This window comes from Gopherus flavomarginatus, chromosome 21 (genome assembly GCF_025201925.1).
Source record: "Gopherus flavomarginatus isolate rGopFla2 chromosome 21, rGopFla2.mat.asm, whole genome shotgun sequence".
Lineage (NCBI taxonomy): Eukaryota > Metazoa > Chordata > Testudines > Testudinidae > Gopherus > Gopherus flavomarginatus.
In genome coordinates, this window is record NC_066637.1 from 10,536,137 (window position 1) to 10,557,715 (window position 21,579).

Below are 21,579 nucleotides of genomic sequence, written 5' to 3' on the forward strand. Positions count from 1 at the left end.
CTCCCCAGAAGTCATTCTGCAGAGGTGCTTATCCCTGGGCTTTGGTGTTCGAGGGGAATGGGCTGGGGGTTCCACTGGGGTTTCTCTTCCTGGCTGTGCAGATGGCACTGCTGGGAGACACTTAACCCTTTGGTAGATTGGAGGAGAGGGAGAACCTGGCACAAGGTTATCATGGTGGCACCTGGAGATGCCCCCAACCTACCATAATAGGATCCTTATTGTGCTTGGAATTGGACACAGTGAGATGGTCTTTGCCCCAAAGAGCTCACAAGCCAAATAGACGAGACAGATGATGGGAGGAGAAACGGACACACAGAGGAGAAGTGACTTGGCCAAGGTCTCAGGGTAGATCAGAGCCCAGGATAGAAAACCCACCTCTTTCTATCCATTAAGCCATGCTGCCTCTGGTGGTCTCTGGAGGGATGTGTCTGTACAGCACTTTGAGCAAAGCTTGCCGCACCCTGAAGTATCCTCAGGTGTGATCACTTTATTTAAAAGAAAAAAAACTTTTTTGATATGGGGAAGGAACAGTGGTTTGGCTCAGCACCGGAGACAACGGCGTACAAGGCAGGGGTGTGTGAACCATCCTTATTTAAAGAGAGAGAGAATCCAGTTACAGGTGGAGCTACAGTGTGTATCTTTTCTGATCTGGCTGCAGGTAGCCAGTGCTGATTTGCCAGAGAACCATTAACATGGAATCCTGTCTTCCGGCACTGGGCCATTTCATGCTGGTCCTGTTTCATCAAAGGAGGAAAGAGAACTAATGTGCTCCCACCTGGCACCCCGTTTGAGAAGCAACTGCTGTAAAGGTGCTGTGAAATGTATATACTCACATAGAAAGAAGCAGGATCCTGTGTCACAGCCAAGAGGACCCTGGCAGCATTTGACAGGATATAAACCCATCCACATGTGTCAGCGGTATCTATAGCACTAACCTTGATGCTTAAGCCCCAAGCGAATATTGTCCTAAATGGGACAGAGGGAGGGGGAAAACTATCCCTTGTGATCATGAAAGCAGTGACACTGCATCAGCTGTCTGTAGCTGAACTTCAGGGCTTAAACACGTTGGTTTTTATAAATGCAAGTTTTTATAATCTCCTACACTCAGGGGCAGAAACCACCCACTGACTGATGCGGGTGGGGGATAGTTAAGAAAAAACTTCCTCATAAGTAGGGCATTGCAAGGATTAGAGTACTTTCCCCTGAAAAGCCTGATGTTGACCACCATTGCCAAACATTGTACAGTTGGAAACTTTTCTGTCCCTCTAGTGTAGATTTTGTTGCTGTGGGGAGGGAATGGCTGGAATCTGCCTTCGCTTAAGCAGGCTATTTTTAAAAACCTTGAGGAAATGCTGTGTCTGTACATGCGGTTTGATTTGCAGCTGGCACTGGCAAGGATTATGAGTTTTCTTGAGAGCTGCAGATAATCTAGTGACCTTTTTGGCACATCCGCTAAACTTTGTGATGCGGGATTCCCCTTAAGTCCTTTACAATATGACCAGGCCTTTCTGAGACCACTAGCAAATGCCGATATGCACATTGCATCCAGGAGTTTGGTTTTAACTGCCACTTGCAGCTGTCCCCTATAATCCAGGGGACCATTTCTGGCAGGAGCAGGAAACCACCTTCTAGACGTGTCTTCCTGAGGACAAATCTTCAACAAAGCAAATGTCTGTGTCTCAGCTATTGGCTGCTGTGCAGAACTCCCCTGATGACCACAGTGATTCAGAATCTGTTGACTAGAGGTTTAAGATTAGATTATATTTTTTTCTCCTAGAAGCTATTCCCTAGGAATTATTTTGAAGTTGTCTGGCCTGTGTTGTACAAGAGGTCAGACTAGATCAGTGGTCTCTTCTGGCCTTGGAATCTGAGTTATTCATCCCCTCCCTGGTTGTGGAGGTGCTTCAAGACATTCTTGTTGCTAGCTGCAGAGCTTCATGGCTGTATTGGGTCGGAGGAGAGTGGAAACTTAATCAAGAGATTGGATTCCTATAGGTGGTTCCTCTGTTACATGGTTTTATGGAGATGTTGGTGGGATCAAGGGTGGGCCTAGCTAATTCTAGGCACTGGCTCATTCAAGTTCACAGCCCTGCCATGGTTGTGTTTGAAAGTCGAACAGTTTGAGGATGAACCACAGTGTGTGAGATGCCAACAGTGCATTTCACATGCTACCCAAAATGCACCACATTTGCAAAGCTGCTGCTTGGAGACCCCTTCTTAGGCCATCTCCTGAGCAGGGGGTTTCAGAAAACTCTATCTTGTAAAACAGCTGGTGTTTAAAACTGCTCCAGGTCCTAGCAGTGCCATAAAATGAATCTTCTCCTTTTTCTGAAAAGATACCCCTCTTCCTCCCTGTAGTGAAGACCTCTCTCTCTTAGAGGGATGAGGGCAGATATATCTCTCACTCAACATCTAGAAGAACTGGAATCTAGCTGTAGAAGTCTGTAGGCATAGGGCCCACAACTCTGCAGAAGAATCTGGTGCTTGGCTTAGGAACGTGGGTTGCCAGTACTGCTGTTAGGCTGTAAAGAGGCTTGTTCTCCCCATCCCCTGCAGATCTGTAGAATACAGCTGCTTGTTGGGGCCTCTGTTCTGGAAGAGGATTTTCTTGCTCCATCTGTCTGCCAGGACATGTGCCATCCCTCTTTATTGCTTTCCTCCTGCTCTCACATGCTAAGGCAGTTTCACTTTCTGCCGAGGGATCGTATCAGCCCTTCCAGCAATTGAACCTTCCTAGTCAAGCTGCTTCTGCCGGTGGTGGGGTTGGGGGAAGTTGCCCCCCTCGGGCGACTTCTTTTTGTGGTCTGTGAAGCAAGACTGAAGAGGGGCAGCAACCAGTGCCTAAAACTGGTGCCAGGCAGTGATGATTGTGCCTACCCATTTCTGCTGGGGCTGACTTGCAACACTTCAAAACTAGCGTAAACCATGTTACTAATGCAGTGGTCTCTGTGTGCGACTTAGCAGCTGGCAAGGCAGCCTGTTCTGGGGCTGGGTAGCGTTTGCTGCACACGGACTAGCTTCCAGGGCAGCAGGCGAAGGCTCCTTCTGGCAGGTAGGTGAGCTTGCTGTTTCAAAGTGTTGATTAATTGTTAGTGGCAGGAGCTGGGACTTGGGAGATATTTCTGAGTGCAGGGGGTATCCATGCATTGGGGGAGTAGCAGGACTGTGTCTCCTGACATCGCCCTCTGATCCCCTTTGTGGACTGAGAATAGAAACGCAGTGCTGGTAACTTTCTGCTGAGATCAAAGCTTAACTGTTGTGCAGATTTCAGTTGCACTAGTTTGACAGGGGAACTTGAGCGGTGTGCATTCCCTTCTGGTTAGAACGTTGCTACAGTCAGCTGTGCTTTCAGTCCAATGTAAGAGGGTTTGTGCTCCTAGACAGTGCTGACTGCTGGGAGAAGGAAGGATTATTGTCACTTTGGATTGAAGTAGCACTTTGACATGTCTACATGGCAATCAAACACCTGTGTGTTTGCAGTGTAGATGCACCTCTAGAGGCCCTAGTTGAGATCAGGGTTCCATTCTGCTAGGTGCTGTACAGACACTGTGAGGCCTTGGCTGAAACAAAGGAGTGATGGGGGAATTGCGGGGGGTGGGGAGTGTGTCAATTGCCCAAGGAACAGATTGGGGGCAAAGCTGGGACTAGAACCAGGACTCCACACGCCAGTCCAGTGCCCTGCCCACTGGCCATGATGAGTTCCTGGTCTCTAACAAGTCGGAAGAGGGACAGTGTTGACTTAGTCCCTAAAACAAACCAAAAGGACTTGCAAAATCCAATTATTTTTTTTAAAATTATAAGCTGGGGTTCAAGAATGGTAGAATGATGACAAGGCTCATGCCAGGCAGTTAAATCATTCTCCTTTTTAAAAGCTTGGCTAAGTGGCTGTGCACAGCATCTTCTCTTCCCCTGCCCCTCTAAATGGTGTCTCCAGATCTTAAGCTCTTTGGGGTGGGGCCAGGACTTTATCCTCATGCTCTGGGTGCTTTATAGATGCCTGACCTCTCCCTCCATAAAAACTCTGTGTAAATACTGTGGGAAGAGAGCGAGCCAGAGTAAACTCTCCCTCAAACCAACAGCCATAGAGCAAACCCTACACGGAAAGCCAGGGGATGGAGAAAAGCGTGTTGGGGCCTCTGTGCCTGGTGACCTGGGAGGTGGTGTCCGTTGCTTTGCAGCTCAGCGTGGCCAGAGCAGCTGTGCGTGGCTTTGAACTTCAGTTGTCCAAAACCTTTCGTAGCTGGCTAGAGATGCCTTTGGCTTTTCCCTTTCTGCAGTGCTTGGTTCATTTTCAGTTCCAGTCTCTTTTGTCTGAGCTGACACCAGCACGGCTCTGGCCCGCTCCGATGCACTCATTGCATGGAGCAAACTGGAGCTGCTTTCCTGTCCTAACATCCCCTCCTGCTGCTTCCATGTTTGGCAACATTGCTTGTCCCAGAACAAGTAGAGAGGTTCTGCTTTTTTTCCTTAATGCATCTCTTAATATTTGCTTTAACCCTCTCGAGTGCAGAGAGCTCCGGGCAGGACTTACCGCAAACTTGATAACCACAGGTCAGGGTGGGGTTGGGGTAATGGCACCAGCAGCCTGTCTGTACCCCTTTGTAAAGCTCCCAGCACCAAGTCCCTGCTTTGTGCAGAGCCCACCTGCGCTGACGTCCTGCAGACTTGCACTGCCTCCCACTTAGCTTCTGGATGGGGTTTGTCATAGGATTTGACCTTTAAATCCCCATGTGGTTTGGAATGTGACTACCTGAAACGACCTGTCTGTGTGATAGCACTGTAGTTTGAGCAGTCGTCTGGCTTTAGACAGAGCAGGGAGAGCTGGTGGGAGGACCTCTTGGGTGAGAGCCCCTCTTCCTGAGAACTTCTCCTGGTTGTTCAGACGGCCCAGGTTTAATTTTTATGGCACACAGCAAAGCTCAAGACAGGAGAGCACAGTGGGTTGAAGGATGGAGTGGGTGGGGCATGTCAGAGTCTGTAGGGTTCCTCATAGCCTGTCAGGAGTTGAGTAGTAAGACTTTTTTTTTTTTCTCAGCCCTTGTATAAATTATTGTGAAACTTCCGGACCCACTGGGGGAGCGCTTTAAACAAATCGAAAGAAACTAAAAGCAATGGAGCGGAATCTTGGGTCTTGCCTAGACTACAGAACGTGGCCGTGTTGGGACAAGATGATGAACAGTCGAGTTGGCTGACGCAGGGCTGATCGCTAGCGAAGCATGGGGTTAGATCGTGGTGAGTGTTGTCAGCTAACTCAGTTAGTCAGTTGCTTTCAAACTCGAACGTTCTGTAGTGTGGACGGGTCTAGATGGCCAAAGCGAGGCTGGGGTTTGGATGTGATGTTGGGCGGGGTGGGTGTATGAACAGGGAGGCAAAGCATGGCTTCTCAACATCTTGCATGCAGTATTTTGGTGACGAATCGTTGCATTAGTTAATGTTTCAATGGGGAGGGGGAGGCTTGCAGGTCCTTTGCAAGAAGTGCAGTTTAAGTTGGGGCCTTAGAGGGTGGTCACATAATGGGGCTGGGTTAGGGGAGCTGTTCCAGCCCTGGGAAGTGGAGATGGCGCAGAACGACATGCAAATGGAAGGCTGCATCCCTTGGGAGAGGGCAAAGGAGGTTGTCGGAAAATAGCAGTGGATGTCCTTGCTATGAGACTCCAAAGCTCTTAAATCTGTCAAGTTATGAATAAAACCAGAATAGCACAGGAGCAAAATGGGGCTTTAAAACTAGGGGGCCAAACGGGGTTGATGGTGGTAGAAAAATACAGAAATCCAGCAAGCACAGGCTGCATGAGCAGTGGAGATCTTCCAGTGCATACGTTCCATGGTGATAGGCACCTTTGTAGACACCTGAAAATCTTTGTGGTGAAAGGTTTGTAGCTTTAAGTGCTTGGCGTCTTCTGACTCTTTTTCTTTAGGGCTGCCTGCGTCTCATGCTGAACTGTCTGTAGGGAGGCTTAATGCATAGCTCTGCTCTCCCAGATAGGTAAGCTGCCACTCTAATAGTATAGGAGTCCAGTCCTTGGGGGACACAGCCATTTGCACAGCAGAACTGTTTTCTGGTCTGCTTTGTGCTTGCAGAGCACCACGGTGGCTGCTATACTTTAATTTGCAAGCAGGCGCTTTTCTTTTAAAATCCTGTTGGGATGTAAGGAATGAACCCTGCCTTTGGGTAATCTGATTCCATGCCAAAGCTGGCTCTCCTCAACTGCTTATAACTAGATGTGAGCTTGCACAGTGTTTGTCAACCCCTCTAACAGAGCTGACGGTTTCTGCCTTAGCCTGTCAGACTGTAAAGGGGCAACATTCTGCATGAATCTTGGAGCCATAAGTTAAGTAGCATCTCCTTGTGTTACTTGGACACTATCCAGTCTGACCCTCTAGAAGCCCCTTACTTGTGTTCAGTTCTTGCTGCTCCTTTCTGTTCCTTCCCAACCCAACCTTTTTCTCTCTCTCGTGTCCTGGCTGTAATGTCGAATCTAGTTCTTTGCTTCTTGGACCTGGCTAGCTCCCTAGTTCTTCGCCTCAGGAAAGAGGTAATGAAGACATGCAGTGACTAGTGCTCATCCAAAGGTGGGTGAGGTTCTTTCAAGTTTCCAAGGGCATCAGCTTTCATTCCCAGCTGAAAGCTCCTTTCTCTCTTGCGACACCCCTACTGCATTTCTGGGGCAGTGGCTCTGTTGGGCACATGGTGCACAATGGAGTGTTGCAGTAGGTATATATTGTGCTGCATTACAATAATTCCTAAACCCACAAGCCACGGTGCTCTGATTTGGAGCTCTCATTCTGTCCTCAGAATCCTTGGCTCAGTTCAGTGTCACAGGTATGTAAAGCCCACCCTTTCTTTGAGCTCCACTTGGTTTCAGGCAGGGGAAAACCCTATTACTCTTACAGATGAGCGTGGGTGCAGTAATACAGATTGCACTTGGGAATAGCCTCCATTCAGCAGGTTAAGTCAAAGACAAGGAGTGTATGAAAGGGTTCTGTAGGTAACAAGTACTAGAATCTAGTCTTGGTGGCGCTTGCGCAGATGAAGCAGGGAAATGGGGGATTGTTTGCTCATTAGTAGAGTACAGAAGTACCCTCTACTCCAGGAGTAGGCAACTTATGGCACGTGTGCCGAAGGCGGCACGCGAGCTGATTTTTAGTGACACTCACACTGCCCGAGTCCTGGCCACCGGTCCGAGGGGCTCTGCATTTTAATTTTAAATGAAACTTCTAAACATTTTGAAACCTTATTTACTTTACATACAACAATAGTTTAGTTATATATATTATAGACTTTTTTATAGAAAGAGACATTTTAAGGACGCTAAAATGTATTACTGGCACATGAAACCTTAAATTAGAGTGAATAAATGAAGACTCGGCACACCACTTCTGAAAGGTTGCCGATCCTAGCTCTACTCTCATGCATGTCTTGCTTCAAAATGTTCTGCACCAGATACTCACTCGGTTTGGCAGGCTGGATTGTAGCTTCTTGTCTGTTGCTATCATGTGGACCATTGTGTTCAGGAAAATCTCTGCATCTCCTTTTCTGCCAGTGTTCTGATCCTTCATCGTAGAGTTGACGGCCCCAAAGGATCACCAGATCATCTCGTCTGACATCCTATATATCATAGGCCACCAACACCACCCAAAACCGAATCGAAACCAGACACTCTAGCATTCAGCCCATGTGAAACTAGATTACTATGCATCTCAGGGAGACAGTAGGAGCGACCAAGGTGCACCAGTGCCCAAGGCACTTGCATTGGCAGAGAAGTGATTGAAGTATATCCAGATGTGCTAGGTAGGCGGATTACAGACCTAAATATCTGCAGATTAATCAAGATTTAGTGTTATCACCTATTGAAGTGAAGTGGAATGAGATTCCCGGGGAGAATGAGGCACATATTTTAAAGAGAAGCATTGAGACAAAGAAAGGGGAACATCATTAAAATTATTTTGCAACTGGTTGATGACTTGTATGCTTAGCTGCTTAGCCAGTCAGCAAGTGCTGGAGTGTGATTTAAGCAGTCCTTGCAAGTTCCCTAGCTTGTCTTCGAGTGCCCTTGTGGGTAATACTGGTTGATGTCTGACTTATAGTAATTATCCTCCATTTCAAGTTGTTTATTACCAATGTTATCAGCCCTGGTGTACAGAACTGGAGTTTGCTAAAGCACTTCTGCCCCGTAGGGCAGAGGTCCCTGAAGAGAGCCCAATATAGTACTTGAGATGTAGGATAGGTCTTGTTGTTTCATTGACACTGTCTCTTAAATGGTGAAGCATATGGCCTGTGCAAAACCGTAGCAGAAAATGGGTTGAGCATTTAAAGGTGGAAACAAACCGTTCTAAGAGGCAGCTGCTTTTTCTTCCATAGTTGCCTAATAAACTAGGGCAGGCTTGACTGGGAGGTTGGGAGTGGTTTGTTCCCTAGGAGCGCACCTCCAGGAATCTGACATTCAGCTCACCAGTCAAAGATAGAAGAGAATGTGTAAGATCTTCAGGGCCAGTGTACTGTGCCAGCTGTGGAGCTAATTTCTCGGAGATGGAACTTTGGGGGTTAGTCTCAGAAAGTTTGACAAACTGTGTGTGTGTGGTTTAGTACGCTATGCAAATAGCCACAGAACTGCAGCAACCCCTGGACCACAGGCACCTAAAATAGCAGAGTAGTCTCAGCAACTTCGTTAGCATAAAGCTTAGGGGAAGCTGATCAGTCTGTCCATGGTGATGCCGACACACAGTACAGCCCTTCCTCCCCCTCACTGCCTCTAACTGAAGTGCTGCCGCTTATGTCCGGTAACCTTACATTTTTATACAAGATCTGATTCATGCACTGTGATTTTTTTTTTTTCTTTTTTTTTTTTCCATGCCAGATGAGGTCCTGGTCATGAGTAACTGTTGTGACTGTTAGCTGGCAGGAATTCTGGGTGATTGCCTCACTCCAGGAAACGTTAGAATAACACTTTTTTTTTTTTTTCTTAGAAAGCTCGTTCCTTCCCCTCCCATATTTTTATTTTCCTAATAGCTGCCCCTGCTCTGGCGGCTCATAAACAGAGGGTTGCTTGTGTAGCCGAGTGAGAGCGGATTTGCTTGGGTGGACACAATGCCACAGAGCGGTGCACAGAGGTAGCTGGTCTCTAAGCAGATAGGCGCCTCTCAAAATGAGTCTGTCTGAAGCTTGGAAGGAGACTGTTAAGCTGTGCAAAGAATCCTGCTCCTCTTGCCGGACTCAGAGTCTGCTTCTGTCTCCCTGGGAAGAGCAGCTGCCCCAGTGATGCAGAGAATTTGAGACGCAACGTACAAGGAGGGTTTTTGTAACTATCTGGATTCCAGTAACTCAATGGGAGCTCTGCTGCCAAGCGTTGCTGGAATGTGGGCCTCCTGAAGCTGGGGCCGAGCCTGTTCGCCTGCTCCTTCAGCTCTGCAAAGTTGGACGCTTCCAAGGTACTTTGCAGTATTGGGGGGTTGGACTAGGGAAGTACTGGGGGGTTGGGGGACAGATTCCTCTCCAGACCTGTCCCAGCGGAGGGTGTGCTCTCTAACTCTGCCCACTGTTCAGCAAATCGTCTGTAGGCATCGGGGGCTTTCCCTTGCTGCCCAGACTCTCCCTTTTTTGATCACTGAAATAGCTTTATTGCTGTTGGGAAGTAGCCATGTTTAAAGCTTTTTTCAGGAGTTGAGTTTCAGTGCTGAGCTGAGGAAGGAAAAGCTATCACTGAGCCAACCTTGCCTGTGTGTTTGCATTATGTAATCCTTTCTCCAGAGGGTGCTTAGAGCCCAAAGGATTCCCTCCCACCCAGAGAGCCCTGTCACCTACGGCAGGCAGACAAGGAAGGCTGGATCCTGCACCCTTGGCCAGCTACAGCTACTCCAGGGAAATCCATGCAAGTCACTTCCCCATCTCACATGAGCGAGTGCTTCCTCTGCTGTGCTCTCAGCTCTTGTTGAACTAGTGAGTGGGATACAACGTGCCAAACTCCTGCAGGGTAGCATAGACATCAGGCTCTGCCAGCCAGCCCTGTAATAGCCCAGCAAGTGCTAGACCTCTTCGCAGATCCAGATCAAGTCTTCAGGTTCCCCCTGAGAGCACAGTGGTGAGGAAATAAAACCCTGAAGGGAGACCCACTGAAGCACAGCCTACCCCTTTACTACTCCTATAGTAATATTTCAGCCACCTTCATTGTTTAGTGGCAACTGCCTCTGTCTGGTGGTTGGTTCTGTCTTGTCTATTGCAAAATAAGACATGGGGTCAGGATAGGGGAAGCTTGTGCTGCTAAGAACAAGCTAAATACTGAACATGCAGTAATCCCTGGACCTTGCCTTAAGCTTCAGTAACCAAGTCTGAATAAGCAAGCTCAGTTCTCCCACCAGAGCACTCTAACCCTGCAAGATGAAAGCCAGCTCCTTCTAGGCTCTAAATGCAACTTCAAGCCCTCTGAACTTGGACATACCTCTGGGATTCGCTTTGCTACAAGGGCTCAAATAGCTGCAGTAGTTGCCTGGGGCTGTTTAGGGATTTTTCTTTGCAGAATGTTAAATGCTTTGTGTATTTTGGCTCCTTTCTGGGCAACTGTAGAGATTGCTTTGACTGTTGTCCAGTTGGAATGTAATTCCAGGGCCTTTATAAGTGTCTGGAAAGATACACACAGGTGGATGGTCCTGGCAATGGCTGGGGTGTCTCGTGCAGCTTCCATCTGTGAGAGTATAGGTTGGGGCTGAGATGAAGCAAGGCTGTGCTCACTAAAAGCCATATCTGCTACAACTCAATTGCTGATTCAGGACCATCAAGGAATTTCTTAATCTCTGTCAGTACCTTGTATCCAGCTGCAACTCTTGTGCCCAGGTATGCAGCATACAATAGAGTATTTAGCGGGAGTGATTGGAGATTAAATGCAGGGGAGACCTATGGGAAGGCGGCGTATTAGAGAAGTCCTGTGTCTAAAAGCTTTAGCATGGCCCAGGGACAAGAGGGTGGTCCAGTCTGTGTTCTCAGTGACGCCCACAAAGGGCCAAAGTCTGCGTTTCTCTATGCATCATACATCACAGTACGGAGACTTGTGTCCTCCTTGCAGCTCGTGAGAGGCTGGGTGTGCTTAAATTTTTCCAGCTTCCTTATTAAACTTGGCGTACATGAGTTGCCTGGCAAACTCCCAGCCCTTACGGTACGTCCACACTGCAGTTAGAGGTGAAATTGCATCATGTGGAGACCAACCTGAGAGAGCTTTAAGCCAGCTAGTGCAAGTCCCAATAGTGCTGAAGCTGCAGCAGCAAGGACTTTGGCATCAGCTAGCTGCCTGGGTAAGTACCCAGTGTCCCAGATGGGCTTAAGCCTCTGTGCTGCGGTGGCTTCACTGCTCTTGGTGCTCTCTCTTGCTAGATTAAAGCTAGCTCAGGTAGGTCAATGTATGCTGCAATCACACCTAGTCCTGCAATGTAGACAGAACTTTTCAAGGTTCCCTCTAGAACACGCTGCACGGTCCAGTGAGTGGTGGTCCTGTCTCTGTCTGTGCAGGGCATGTGAGCCAGCCCTCCTCCATCCCCCACCGCTCCAGGTGTGACCTTTGGTCTGTTTGCCCAGACAACTGGAGTGCTGGGACTCTTGTTTACAGGTGGTGTGCTAATGTTTAACTCTCATCCTTGTTTTTCTTTCCCTCCATTAGGCAATACTGACCAGTGCACATCTTGATAAGGTCTCTGAGCAACCTCTTCTGCAGGGCTGAATGACAGCAGGAGGGTAATTGATGAGCTTGCCCTGGGAGTCTCTAAATACCTGAAATCAAAGCACAAGATGGGTCAGAAGGTCACTGGCGGGATAAAGACTGTGGATATGAGAGACCCTGCATACAGGCCACTCAAGCAGGAGCTCCAGGGGCTGGATTACTGCAAGCCCACGCGCCTGGACTTGCTACTGGATATGCCTCCGGTCTCCTACGAGATCCAGCTGCTGCACTCGTGGAACAATGATGACCGCTCGCTGAACGTCTTTGTGAAAGAGGACGACAAACTCATATTTCACCGGCATCCGGTGGCTCAGAGCACAGATGCCATCCGAGGCAAAGTTGGATATACGAGGGGACTGCATGTGTGGCAGATCACGTGGGCCATGAGGCAGCGGGGCACGCATGCCGTGGTAGGGGTGGCTACAGCGGACGCGCCCTTGCATTCTGTAGGGTACACGACCTTGATAGGAAATAACCATGAATCCTGGGGCTGGGACCTTGGGCGGAACAGACTGTACCACGATGGCAAGAACCAGCCGAGTAAAACCTACCCTGCCTTCTTAGAACCAGATGAGACTTTCATTGTGCCGGACTCTTTCCTGGTGGTCCTGGACATGGATGACGGAACCCTGAGCTTCATCGTAGACGGGCAGTACATGGGTGTTGCTTTTCGGGGACTTAAAGGGAAAAAACTGTATCCAGTTGTAAGTGCGGTGTGGGGGCACTGCGAAATACGGATGCGCTACTTGAACGGGCTTGATCGTGAGTATAAACCCTCTGCAGCTTGTTCTGAAAGTGCAGATCTCTGCATGCCTTCCTAGCCCTGCTAAAGAGATGGAACCACATATCCGTACTCCCTTCCCAATAGCTAGTGAGTTATGTACCTGAAAACTGTGGCCCGTGCAAACCGAAATGACTGTTAGGACAGCAGGGTCTGTTAGGGCAGCAAAGGGTTTGGGGGAGGATGGGGTTTCTGCTCCAGATTAGTCTCTGCTAATGGGCTGTGTTTGGAAAGAAGAGTATTGTTTCTAACTGGATCTGGTGTAGCTACCAGTCAGCCAGATTATGTTCCTATAGCTGGGTAACCCCAGCGGGTCTGGCTACACATCAGCACACGGGGCCTCAAATTAGGAAAGCAGTTTGAAAGTAACTAGGTGACAGTATAGGGTGGAAAGTGTGGATTTTGGGCAGCTATGCGGAGAGGAAACCTACTGCTGGGACTCCAGCCATGTGCATTAAGTCTATCTGGAAAGCTGATGTCCTCCTCCTCCTCCCCCCCACTTACTGCTAGAGTCTCCAGTGCCTTACTATGGATTTAGGCCAATGGATGAGGCAGAATCCTGTAGCGTCTCTGTAGCACTCTTTCCCTGAAAGGTGACCTCTCCTCAGGTACTCTTCATACAGGAGAACAAGTTTTAAACGTGCTTTGCAGGCACATGTGTAGGGAGCTGCGCAGTCAGTAGCCTGGAACCCCACCTCTTTCAGCAACTAGCTTTCTGTCCTTTTCCCTTCAAGGCTAAGTAACACTGTTAAACAGAGTGGGATTGGGTATTGTGGCCAGGAAAACCTTGGTAGTTCTGAGGGCTCAGTGTAAACTCAGGGTGGCAGTTGGTCACCAAGCTTAGTACAAGCTTCCCAAGTTCAAATTGATCCTGGAAAAAAAAGCCTATCTGTCTCTTTGGGACAGAGGTTCCCAATTGCACCAGAATGTGATTTAGTCCATTCGGAGGAATGGCTTAATCTGGATTTGCTGCTACTTAAATTTGTCAGGTTTAATATGGGAAGAGAGAGCATGTTCACCCTGAGCCCCAGAGTAGCATCTGTCTTGTATTGTTGCAGGGGGGATTATAGAATACTTTCTTCCTGTATGTGAGGGTAAATATACTTGCTCTTCATCAAAGCCATGCATAGGTCACCCAGTGCAATGATGAAGCCCGTTCAGAATCGAGTGTAGTATTAATTACAATGAATGAATTGAGTTATTTAAGCAGGATAGTTCACTTCTGTAGAACGAAGTGCAAGTGCCTAATACTGCAGACTTGACTCTCCTTGCTACTGTAGCTATTAAATTAAGGCAATGGGTGGTGTTTGTATTGTAGTCCCCCTGGTAGCCCTGGTCATGGAGCAGTATTCTGTTGTGCTAGGAGCTGTACAAACAGACCAAAAGGGACAATGTGTTTGAAGAGTGAGATTTTTTTTTCCCCACTCTGCATTAAAACTCCTCCTAGTTTTTGCTACCCAGGATGGACTGCAGAGACTGAATCTTCCAACTTCGCTGTTTCTGCTGCTCTATTATCTAGCCAAACCTGGCAACCAATCGACATGTAGTAGGTATTCCTGGCCTGAGAGAGCGCTAGTGCTGAGTCATAGGCATTGGAGTGAAACGTTTGGCGCACATGCGTGTGTGTGTGTGAGAGAGATAAGTCTCACTTCTCCTAATTTGCCCTGCTGTAAACACCTACCATTCAGTCTCTTGATTTTCAAATTTAGTGTAGCGGGGCTCTGAGCAAACCTGGCCAGTGATGCAGCTGGGTATATAGCAAGCTCTGAGCTTTTGCATGACTACAGGGACAGCTGCAGATTAAACATATCCAAACTCATGTATTTTTACTCTACACTTTAAGTTCACCGTAACCGAGATCTCCCTAATGACAGCCCCCTTCCACCCCACATACCTCTCAGCAAAACATTGTCTTATCTGTGACCCATGTCAAGCAAATGCTTGGCTCAAAGGAAGAGCTTTGCCTTGCACATCAGTGAGGAGAATTCCACAACCCAGGACCCTTCCTCAAAAACTGTTACTCCTCACTTGCAGGTGCCATTGGTTGGAGAGATCTTTCCAGCTAAGCCTGATGGCCGTAGCAGCCCTTTGGGGATGGTTAGTCTCACAGGTACCACCTCCCAAACCGTGTGGAAGTAGGTAAAGCAAAACAGGCATTTCAAATTACATCCAGGAGCAGACAGGCAGGGATTGGAGCACTAATATTCTGTATCCCCCTCCTTCTAAACAGTGATGGGACTAGAGTGGTCTAATTTTGAGGTGGCCTAAACCGAGCTTTGTGACACAAGAACACAGATTCTTGTCTACACTGTGGTCTTGGCCAATCGCCCTATCAAGTCTCCTGTATCTGAAAGGAACCAGCCAGAGGTAATGGCTGGGAATGGTTTGTATTTACTTTACAGGCTAATAAATGAGCAAGAGCCCTTCACTTGCACTAGCTCTGAAGGTCCAGGCACAGGGCAAGTGTATGTGTGAAGTAGGGAAAGGCAGTGGATAAAGGTCGGATGTCTTATCTCCATGGATTAGGTGCCTCTTTGGGATACTGGTGCTGAAACTTGAAAACGCATAGTCAGTGCTTTCCATATAGGCTGCCTTCTGCAGCTAAAAACTACCACCTGAAAGCCAGATAGTCCCTCTGCAGCCACTTCCTCCCAGCCTCCTTGTCTCTAAACAGGCTGGCTGGGAGCATGTCTGGAAGGGTGCCCAACCCTGGAGGGCATGGGATCAAGCATTTGAATAGAGTGCTCTTGGCAGTGGTGCCCTGCCACTCAGACAGAAGGGAGTCCAGCTGTGGCACAGCTGCTATACAGTATGGCCTAGGGAAGGCAGTTACTCAGGTAGCTGGGTTCCAAACCATTCAGCACTATAGGGGTGAAGCCAGTAGGCAGCCAGTATAGATTGGAGTTCTCAGCACAGAACTCCGCATAGCAAGCGAACAGTCACGTTCTGTGTCTGCTTGTCAGAGTGGGTTCCAAGGTGTAACATACCCAATGTGGGGCTACTGGAGCCCAGCCTTGACCGTGGGTAGTGGTATCAGAGTCAGAAATGGTCAGACACCAGCTACCAGGCACAGATAGCTGGGTGGAGCTGGGTGGTCTTTATGGGACTGTTTTGGGGTTATCCATGCTAACAAGTAATGTAGTGAGTGCGATTTAGCTGGATTAGTTTGCATCCAAAGCTGCTTTGAAGGCCACGGCATTGGCATGTTTCTATTGCAGTGATGCCACAGGACCCAAGGAGGGTCAGGGCCCTATTGTGCTGAATGCTATATAAACAAAGACGCAGTCCTTGCCCTGAAGAGCTTACAGGCGAAGGGACAAATGAAGTTCATTGGGGTGGGGCCTGGAGTGGGAGGTAGAGAATCAAATGCATAGTATGCACCCTTGCCTTTTAAAATGACTTCTAAAGAGTCATGTCCCCATATGCCTCACACGTAGCCATTAATTAGCTGATTGACCAGTACTGTAGCTGAGCTGCATCTCAAGAGGAGGATTGGGACCTTCAGGGTTGGTGCAGGGAAGCCCTAGTATGGACAGAGGGGTAGATCCTAGTGGAAAGAACAGAGACCAATCGGTGGACAAGGCTGGCATCGCTGGCTAGGTGGAGAGGCTGGAGGGGAGTGTGGGGCAGAGATGTTTAGAACCTTGAAAGGAAAGTTTGGAATCTTGAACTTGATCTGATGTGCAGGGCACTGAATTTTGAAATCAAGACTGGATGTCTTTCTAAAAACTATGCCCTAGGAATTATTTCGGGGAAGTTCTCTGGCCTGCGTTACACATGAGGTCAGACTAGATGTTCCCAGTGGTCCCATCTGGCCTTGGAATCTAAGAAGGGATTCTGCCCAAGCTGCTAGGAAAACTCTGTCACAGCTTTGTCAATGAGTATTGGGAGGCTAAAAGGTGGAAGCAATGGCTACAATCTGAAAAGTGGGGTGGGGAAGACCGGAATGAGGGTGTCGTTGCTCTGGACAGAAGGGAAGGATGGATCTTAAAACTCTTACGGAGTGCAAAGTGTTGGAGGAGAGATGCAAGAGGGTTTTTGGTTGGTTGGTTGTTCTGGAATGATCCTGGAAAAGAGCACGAATGCAATGACATTTATAGTCAGAAAATGGACTAAAAACTTTGCCTCTCATCTGTTGGCAGTGGCAGCAGGATGAACAGGGTTGATAGCTTAATTTGGCTTGTTCCAGAGGAAGCGAGCACTGTTGGCATGAATCTGTAGTCAGCTCCTGAAAAACTGACGCTTGTTGGCCGGGATTTTCAAAGTCCCCGTTTTGAGGGTTCCAGCTGGACCTGGATTTCTAGATGCTGTTGAGCTTTTTATTTTTTATAAATCAGAACCTCTTAAAGTGTCTAGTGAGACAGCCCAAAACAGAGGCATGCCTAGTTGCTTTTGAAAAACCTTGACCCTTATTTAGTGCTATCCAGATGAGCTTGGAAAACTTCATCAAGAAAAACTCTTGAAAGTTCAGATTCTTTTCCTTACGTGCAGCTGTAACTTTGGTTACTGCTGTCTGCCCCATCAGATCACAAGAAACCTGTCTTTCCTGTGGAGAGCAGTGAAATATTCCTAGGAAATATTCATTTGTATTTTAATCTATTATGGCAGCTCGCTCAAGTTAAATTGCATCTCCTACTTTTTTGGGGCTATGAAATTGCTTAGATAGCAGAATTGTAACCCAGGAAGTAGGGAGATGGCAATTTGGATCGTCTGTCTCTAAAATATCAATCTTAATCTCGACCTCCTGGATTTCCTGCGCTCACTGTGCTGAACACTTGGCTTTCGTAGATCCTCCTCCTTCCTAAGAACTAGAGATAGCAGCTCCCTAGTGCATTGATGTGTGTGGAGCCATAGATGCATATGCAATCGTTGGATATTGAAAAACATTTCCCCAACTCTTCATTGCTGGGGTACTGCCGTAGTCTGTCAAACCTAACTGTGGAGCTAAAATGAAGCTGGTCTTTTGACTACTAGCTTTTCCACACTGGGTGGGTCTTAATCCTGGTTAGTGAAGCCAGCCACCCTTGCACTTTCTCCTTTCTGTATTATTAAAGCTGTTTTGCAAGAATCGTAGTTGCAGATCTTCCAGTAGAACATGTTCTGTCCCCAGTACTGGGAGCACTCTCGGGGGCGTATGACGTGGGCTTGCCCCCTTAAATATAGGTGTTGCAACCTAGTTTGTTGGGGACATTCTGTAGCTGGCTTGGTTCTCATATGCCCCCCAGTCACTGAAGTCCTGACCTAGGCAAGTGAGCTCAACTCATTCTTTTGGGGGTGACTTCTTCATGTTAGGCTTTAGATTTTTCTCAAGGTGGCTACCATTAGCCTCTGCTGGAGACTTCGGTCTTGAGCTACCTCATTGGAAAATCTCCCTGGAGGGGAAACAGGCTAGAGATCTGCTGCAGTGATGGGTTTTGGGGGTGGGTGAGGAGGTGGGCAGGGTTGCCTGCAGAAGAGAAATTACTACTCACATCAGTGATGCGTGTTCAGTGCAAGCACTGGCTTTAGCAGCCAGAATACCTGCACCCTTAATCGCATGACGCTTGGATTTCAGGAGGTGTTAACAGAATAGGAACTCTTGTGCTGCATCATGGGGGATGTCGTGCTGGCACAAGCAACTTGCCCAGTCCACCAAGGATGCATAGAAAGACACCCAAGTAGAACTGACAGTGTGAGCTCTAAATAAAGCTCTCACTATTAAGGGCTATAAAACCTGCTGCATGGATACTGAACTAATGGATGCGGGTGTACAGTCCCATCTGGTGCTGCTGGATCAGGATGCAGGTTGAAGGTGAAATCTCTGCTGAGGCGAGCAAATCTAGTGATTTGTGAAACTTGATGGAGCTGGCCTGTCTGTATTTTGGGAGTGGGGAGGTCAGAAGTAATCATGTGAAGGCTTCTGGGGTGCCTAGAAATGTGAAGAACAGTACATTGTTTTGGGGTACCTAGAAATAATAAAATCATACTGCAAGATGCAGTCCTGTGTTTAAACAGCTTTCACAAAGGTTCCCACATTGTGGTGTCTAAAAATGTTGGATCTCCCACCTTAACTGAATGCTGCTACACCTCCCTAATTATTGGGGGATTCCAGGGTCTCGTTTCCTACTCTACCGTTGGTATTTCTAGGGCATGTATTACCTTCAGTGCTTGCTGCGGATAGTTTACAGCTTTCGTGGCCTACTGGGATCCTCTGCATAGTAACCTAGAACTGCTGCCTCGCTTGCTGAGGGTGCTGGGTGGCCAAGGGCTCCTGAACAGGCCAGGGCCTCAGTTTCTCTCACGCTCCTCTTGAATATCTGTTACCATAACTAACAACACAGCCACCGGACTCTAACTCGTGTTCTGAGTTAACGTGTGGCTTTTTTGTCTTGCAGCCGAACCACTGCCTCTGATGGACCTGTGCCGGCGTTCTGTGCGGCTGGCTCTGGGCAAGGATCGACTGAGTGAGATCCAAGCGCTGCCACTGCCAGCCTCCCTCAAGAGCTACCTTCTCTACCAATGACCTACAGGTTGAAGGACGCTGTGAGAACTGAAACAGAGGCAAATGATTTGGCGCTGACCCACTGGACGGTGGTCCTGCTAGCCTCCCTCCATCATCACTAGTGTTGGACATCCTCAGCCCAAGTACCTTCCTCCAATGCCAAAACCAAATATGCCCTTAAAATGGCCATTTTCAAATATCCTTGTTTCACAACTAAGATGACCTTTGCTGATGAAGTTCACATCACATCCCTGCATGCTTCCAAAAACCCCCCAAAACACAGCCTTCCAGAATCTCTCTGCACATCCCTTGCTGCTTTCCTCCCAGCTCCTGGCAAACAGCTATAGAGCATCCTTTGAACACCTGCAGTTGAGGCGTAAATTCTGTCTCTTATGCCAGCTGAAGGAGAGTACATGAGGCTTGGAAGGGAAGCACTGAGAATGGCAACACGTCGAATGGCAGGTGCTAGATGTGGAATGGCACAAGATGGGGAGGGGCCTTCTGACAAGCAAGGATGTAAAAGACTTCAATGGGAAGTGAAGACACCAAAAAAACTCCACATGGACACTTTTTTTTTTTTTTAACTTGGATAAGGTGGTTATGTACCTGATGTCAATGTTGCGATACTGTCTCACCTTGTCTTAACTGTTACTTTATGTAGATTGAATCTTGTTTCTTTCACCATCACTCTCCATCCCTCACTCCATTTTTCCTGCATCTTGTCTGTCTTCCTTTCACTGGGTGTGATGCTAGTGGCAGATAAGACCTGCAATAGATGGGGAAACCAATCCTTTAAGCAGCCCCTCTGATGTCTGCATCTCCTCCCTCTTTTTCCTTGTGTTCACTTTAACCTGCAGCTTTTAGATCAGGTGCCTGTTGGCGGTGAGTTTCCCCTGCCATGACTCATTGGCATCCAATATCATCCATGGAGAGCCAGCCACTCCAGATTGATTTGTCAATTTGCAGATTCTTTACAACCACAGACCTCTCCTTTCTCATGTCTGCGTCATACATATTCTAGTCCATGTTAGCGCCCCTGAAATGGATCTGCCGGGCAATCTTCTGCTTTGATAAGCTGCTTAGAGTATTTCAAAGCAGAGCTTTTCAGTCTGCCATTGTCCATCAAGATAATCTCCTCCTTACTCTCTGGCAGGAATGACCTTCTCTCTCATCCCTGCTAGTGGCCAGAGGGACGACCCAGGAGGAAGGGTGTGAACAGAGTGTTCTGATTTACAGTATGTCAGCAGGCCAGACGTCTAGAGGGTGATGTGATGGAAAATAGTTTGATGGGAAGCTCTTTTGATGCTGTGCATGCACAGCAAAGGGAACTAGCCTGAATTACAGTCAAGAGGGGGAGAAGAACCATTGAGACTTTATTTTAAAAAAAAAAAGAGAGAGAGATCCTCACACATCCCAAATAAAGATTCTCACCTCAGTAGCCAAAAAGAGAGGACCCAGTCCCCCACTGTCAACAGGAGCTGCTCCCTCCTGGCCTCTCCAAATAGCAGGCTATTAAGCTGCCTTCTCTGGGGTTATTTTGCACATTTCTTTTTTGTCTTGAAAAGCTGTTTGTGTGGGGGTTTTTTGCTTCTGTTTTGTACAGGTACAAATGAGGTTTATTTGTTGAAAATGTTTAATATATATTTGTGGTGTTGTATAATCCTGTTTTAAACAGCTGCTGTATGGTACCTTTTTAAAAAAAAAAATATCTACTGGCATAGTATATTTTTTAAAGCACAGAATTGGTGCCAAGACTGGGTGGGGTGCGGTGTGCCCCTTTCTTTCTTTTTTTATGTAACCTGGATGATTATTTTTATGTAGGGATTTGTACAAGCTTCTGTTACAGGGTGGGACACGTACCAAGTTGCACAAGAGAATTCAGCATGTACAGAGCCTAGCTTGATTGCCTTCAACTCGACCAGCATCTTCCACGCCTCCTGGGAAGTGGCCACCTTCTGTCCTGTTTGTGTGCTTTTAGTGCCCCCACCCCTTTGTTTCCACTGTCTCTCTGCTGTCTCCAGTGCATTGCTTTGTACAGTTTTAAGCTCTTTGCTTTCTCTTTTACAGCTGTAAATAATATTCAGTAATCCAATACAGAAATAAAGTTTATTAAATATATAGAGCAGGAGTCCTGTTTTATTTGTGCCTAGGGGGCCCCTACCAAAATCAGAGGCCAGTTGTGCTCAGGTCTGTACATATACAGACCAAGAGACCTGCCCCAAAGAGTCTAGTCTGAATAGAACAAGCAAAGATGAGAGCATGGATTATGCCCATTTTACAGATCCCATTCTGAGGCTCCCCAAAAAGTCTGTGGCAGAGCTGGGAATTGAACCCAGATATCTAGTGCTATAACCCCCATCCTTGTTCTTCAGACTGAAAAGCTGCTTCCCTCCTTCCCCGCCCCACCCCCCACTTACATGCAGAGCTGTCATTACGAGTTGTGCTCTTATGCAAGCTTATCTGGTATGGTCTTGTGGTGGTGCTCCCCTGCTGAAAGCGAGATGCCTGGCCGTGTTGGAGGAGACATAGAGGTGACTGGGGAACAGGGCTGTGTGGATAGGAATCTGAAGTGGTATCGGTGAAAGGCTGGAGTATCCTATTGTAGTTAAAGGAGG

At 47.8% G+C, this 21,579-nt stretch overlaps 1 protein-coding gene across 8 annotated transcripts in view; it reads left to right on the top strand.

Moving 5' to 3' along the window:
- The window catches only part of SPSB1 (splA/ryanodine receptor domain and SOCS box containing 1), a 69,377-nt gene extending 48,295 nt beyond the window's left edge, over positions 1–21,082 (top strand). For 5 of the 8 annotated variants that reach the window (XM_050931444.1, XM_050931442.1, XM_050931446.1 and 2 more), the window contains 2 exons: positions 11,643–12,464; positions 18,858–21,082. In XM_050931444.1, coding sequence (XP_050787401.1) covers positions 11,771–12,464; positions 18,858–18,985 — 822 coding nt within the window. In that variant the 5' untranslated portion in view covers positions 11,643–11,770 and the 3' untranslated portion in view covers positions 18,986–21,082. Of the gene's footprint in view, positions 1–2,743; positions 3,053–5,035; positions 5,233–8,902; positions 9,427–11,642; positions 12,465–18,857 lie in introns of those variants that run through there. The other 3 variants (XM_050931445.1, XM_050931448.1, XM_050931443.1) reach the window with 3 other exon arrangements.
- Positions 21,083–21,579: the final 497 nt, after the last annotated feature.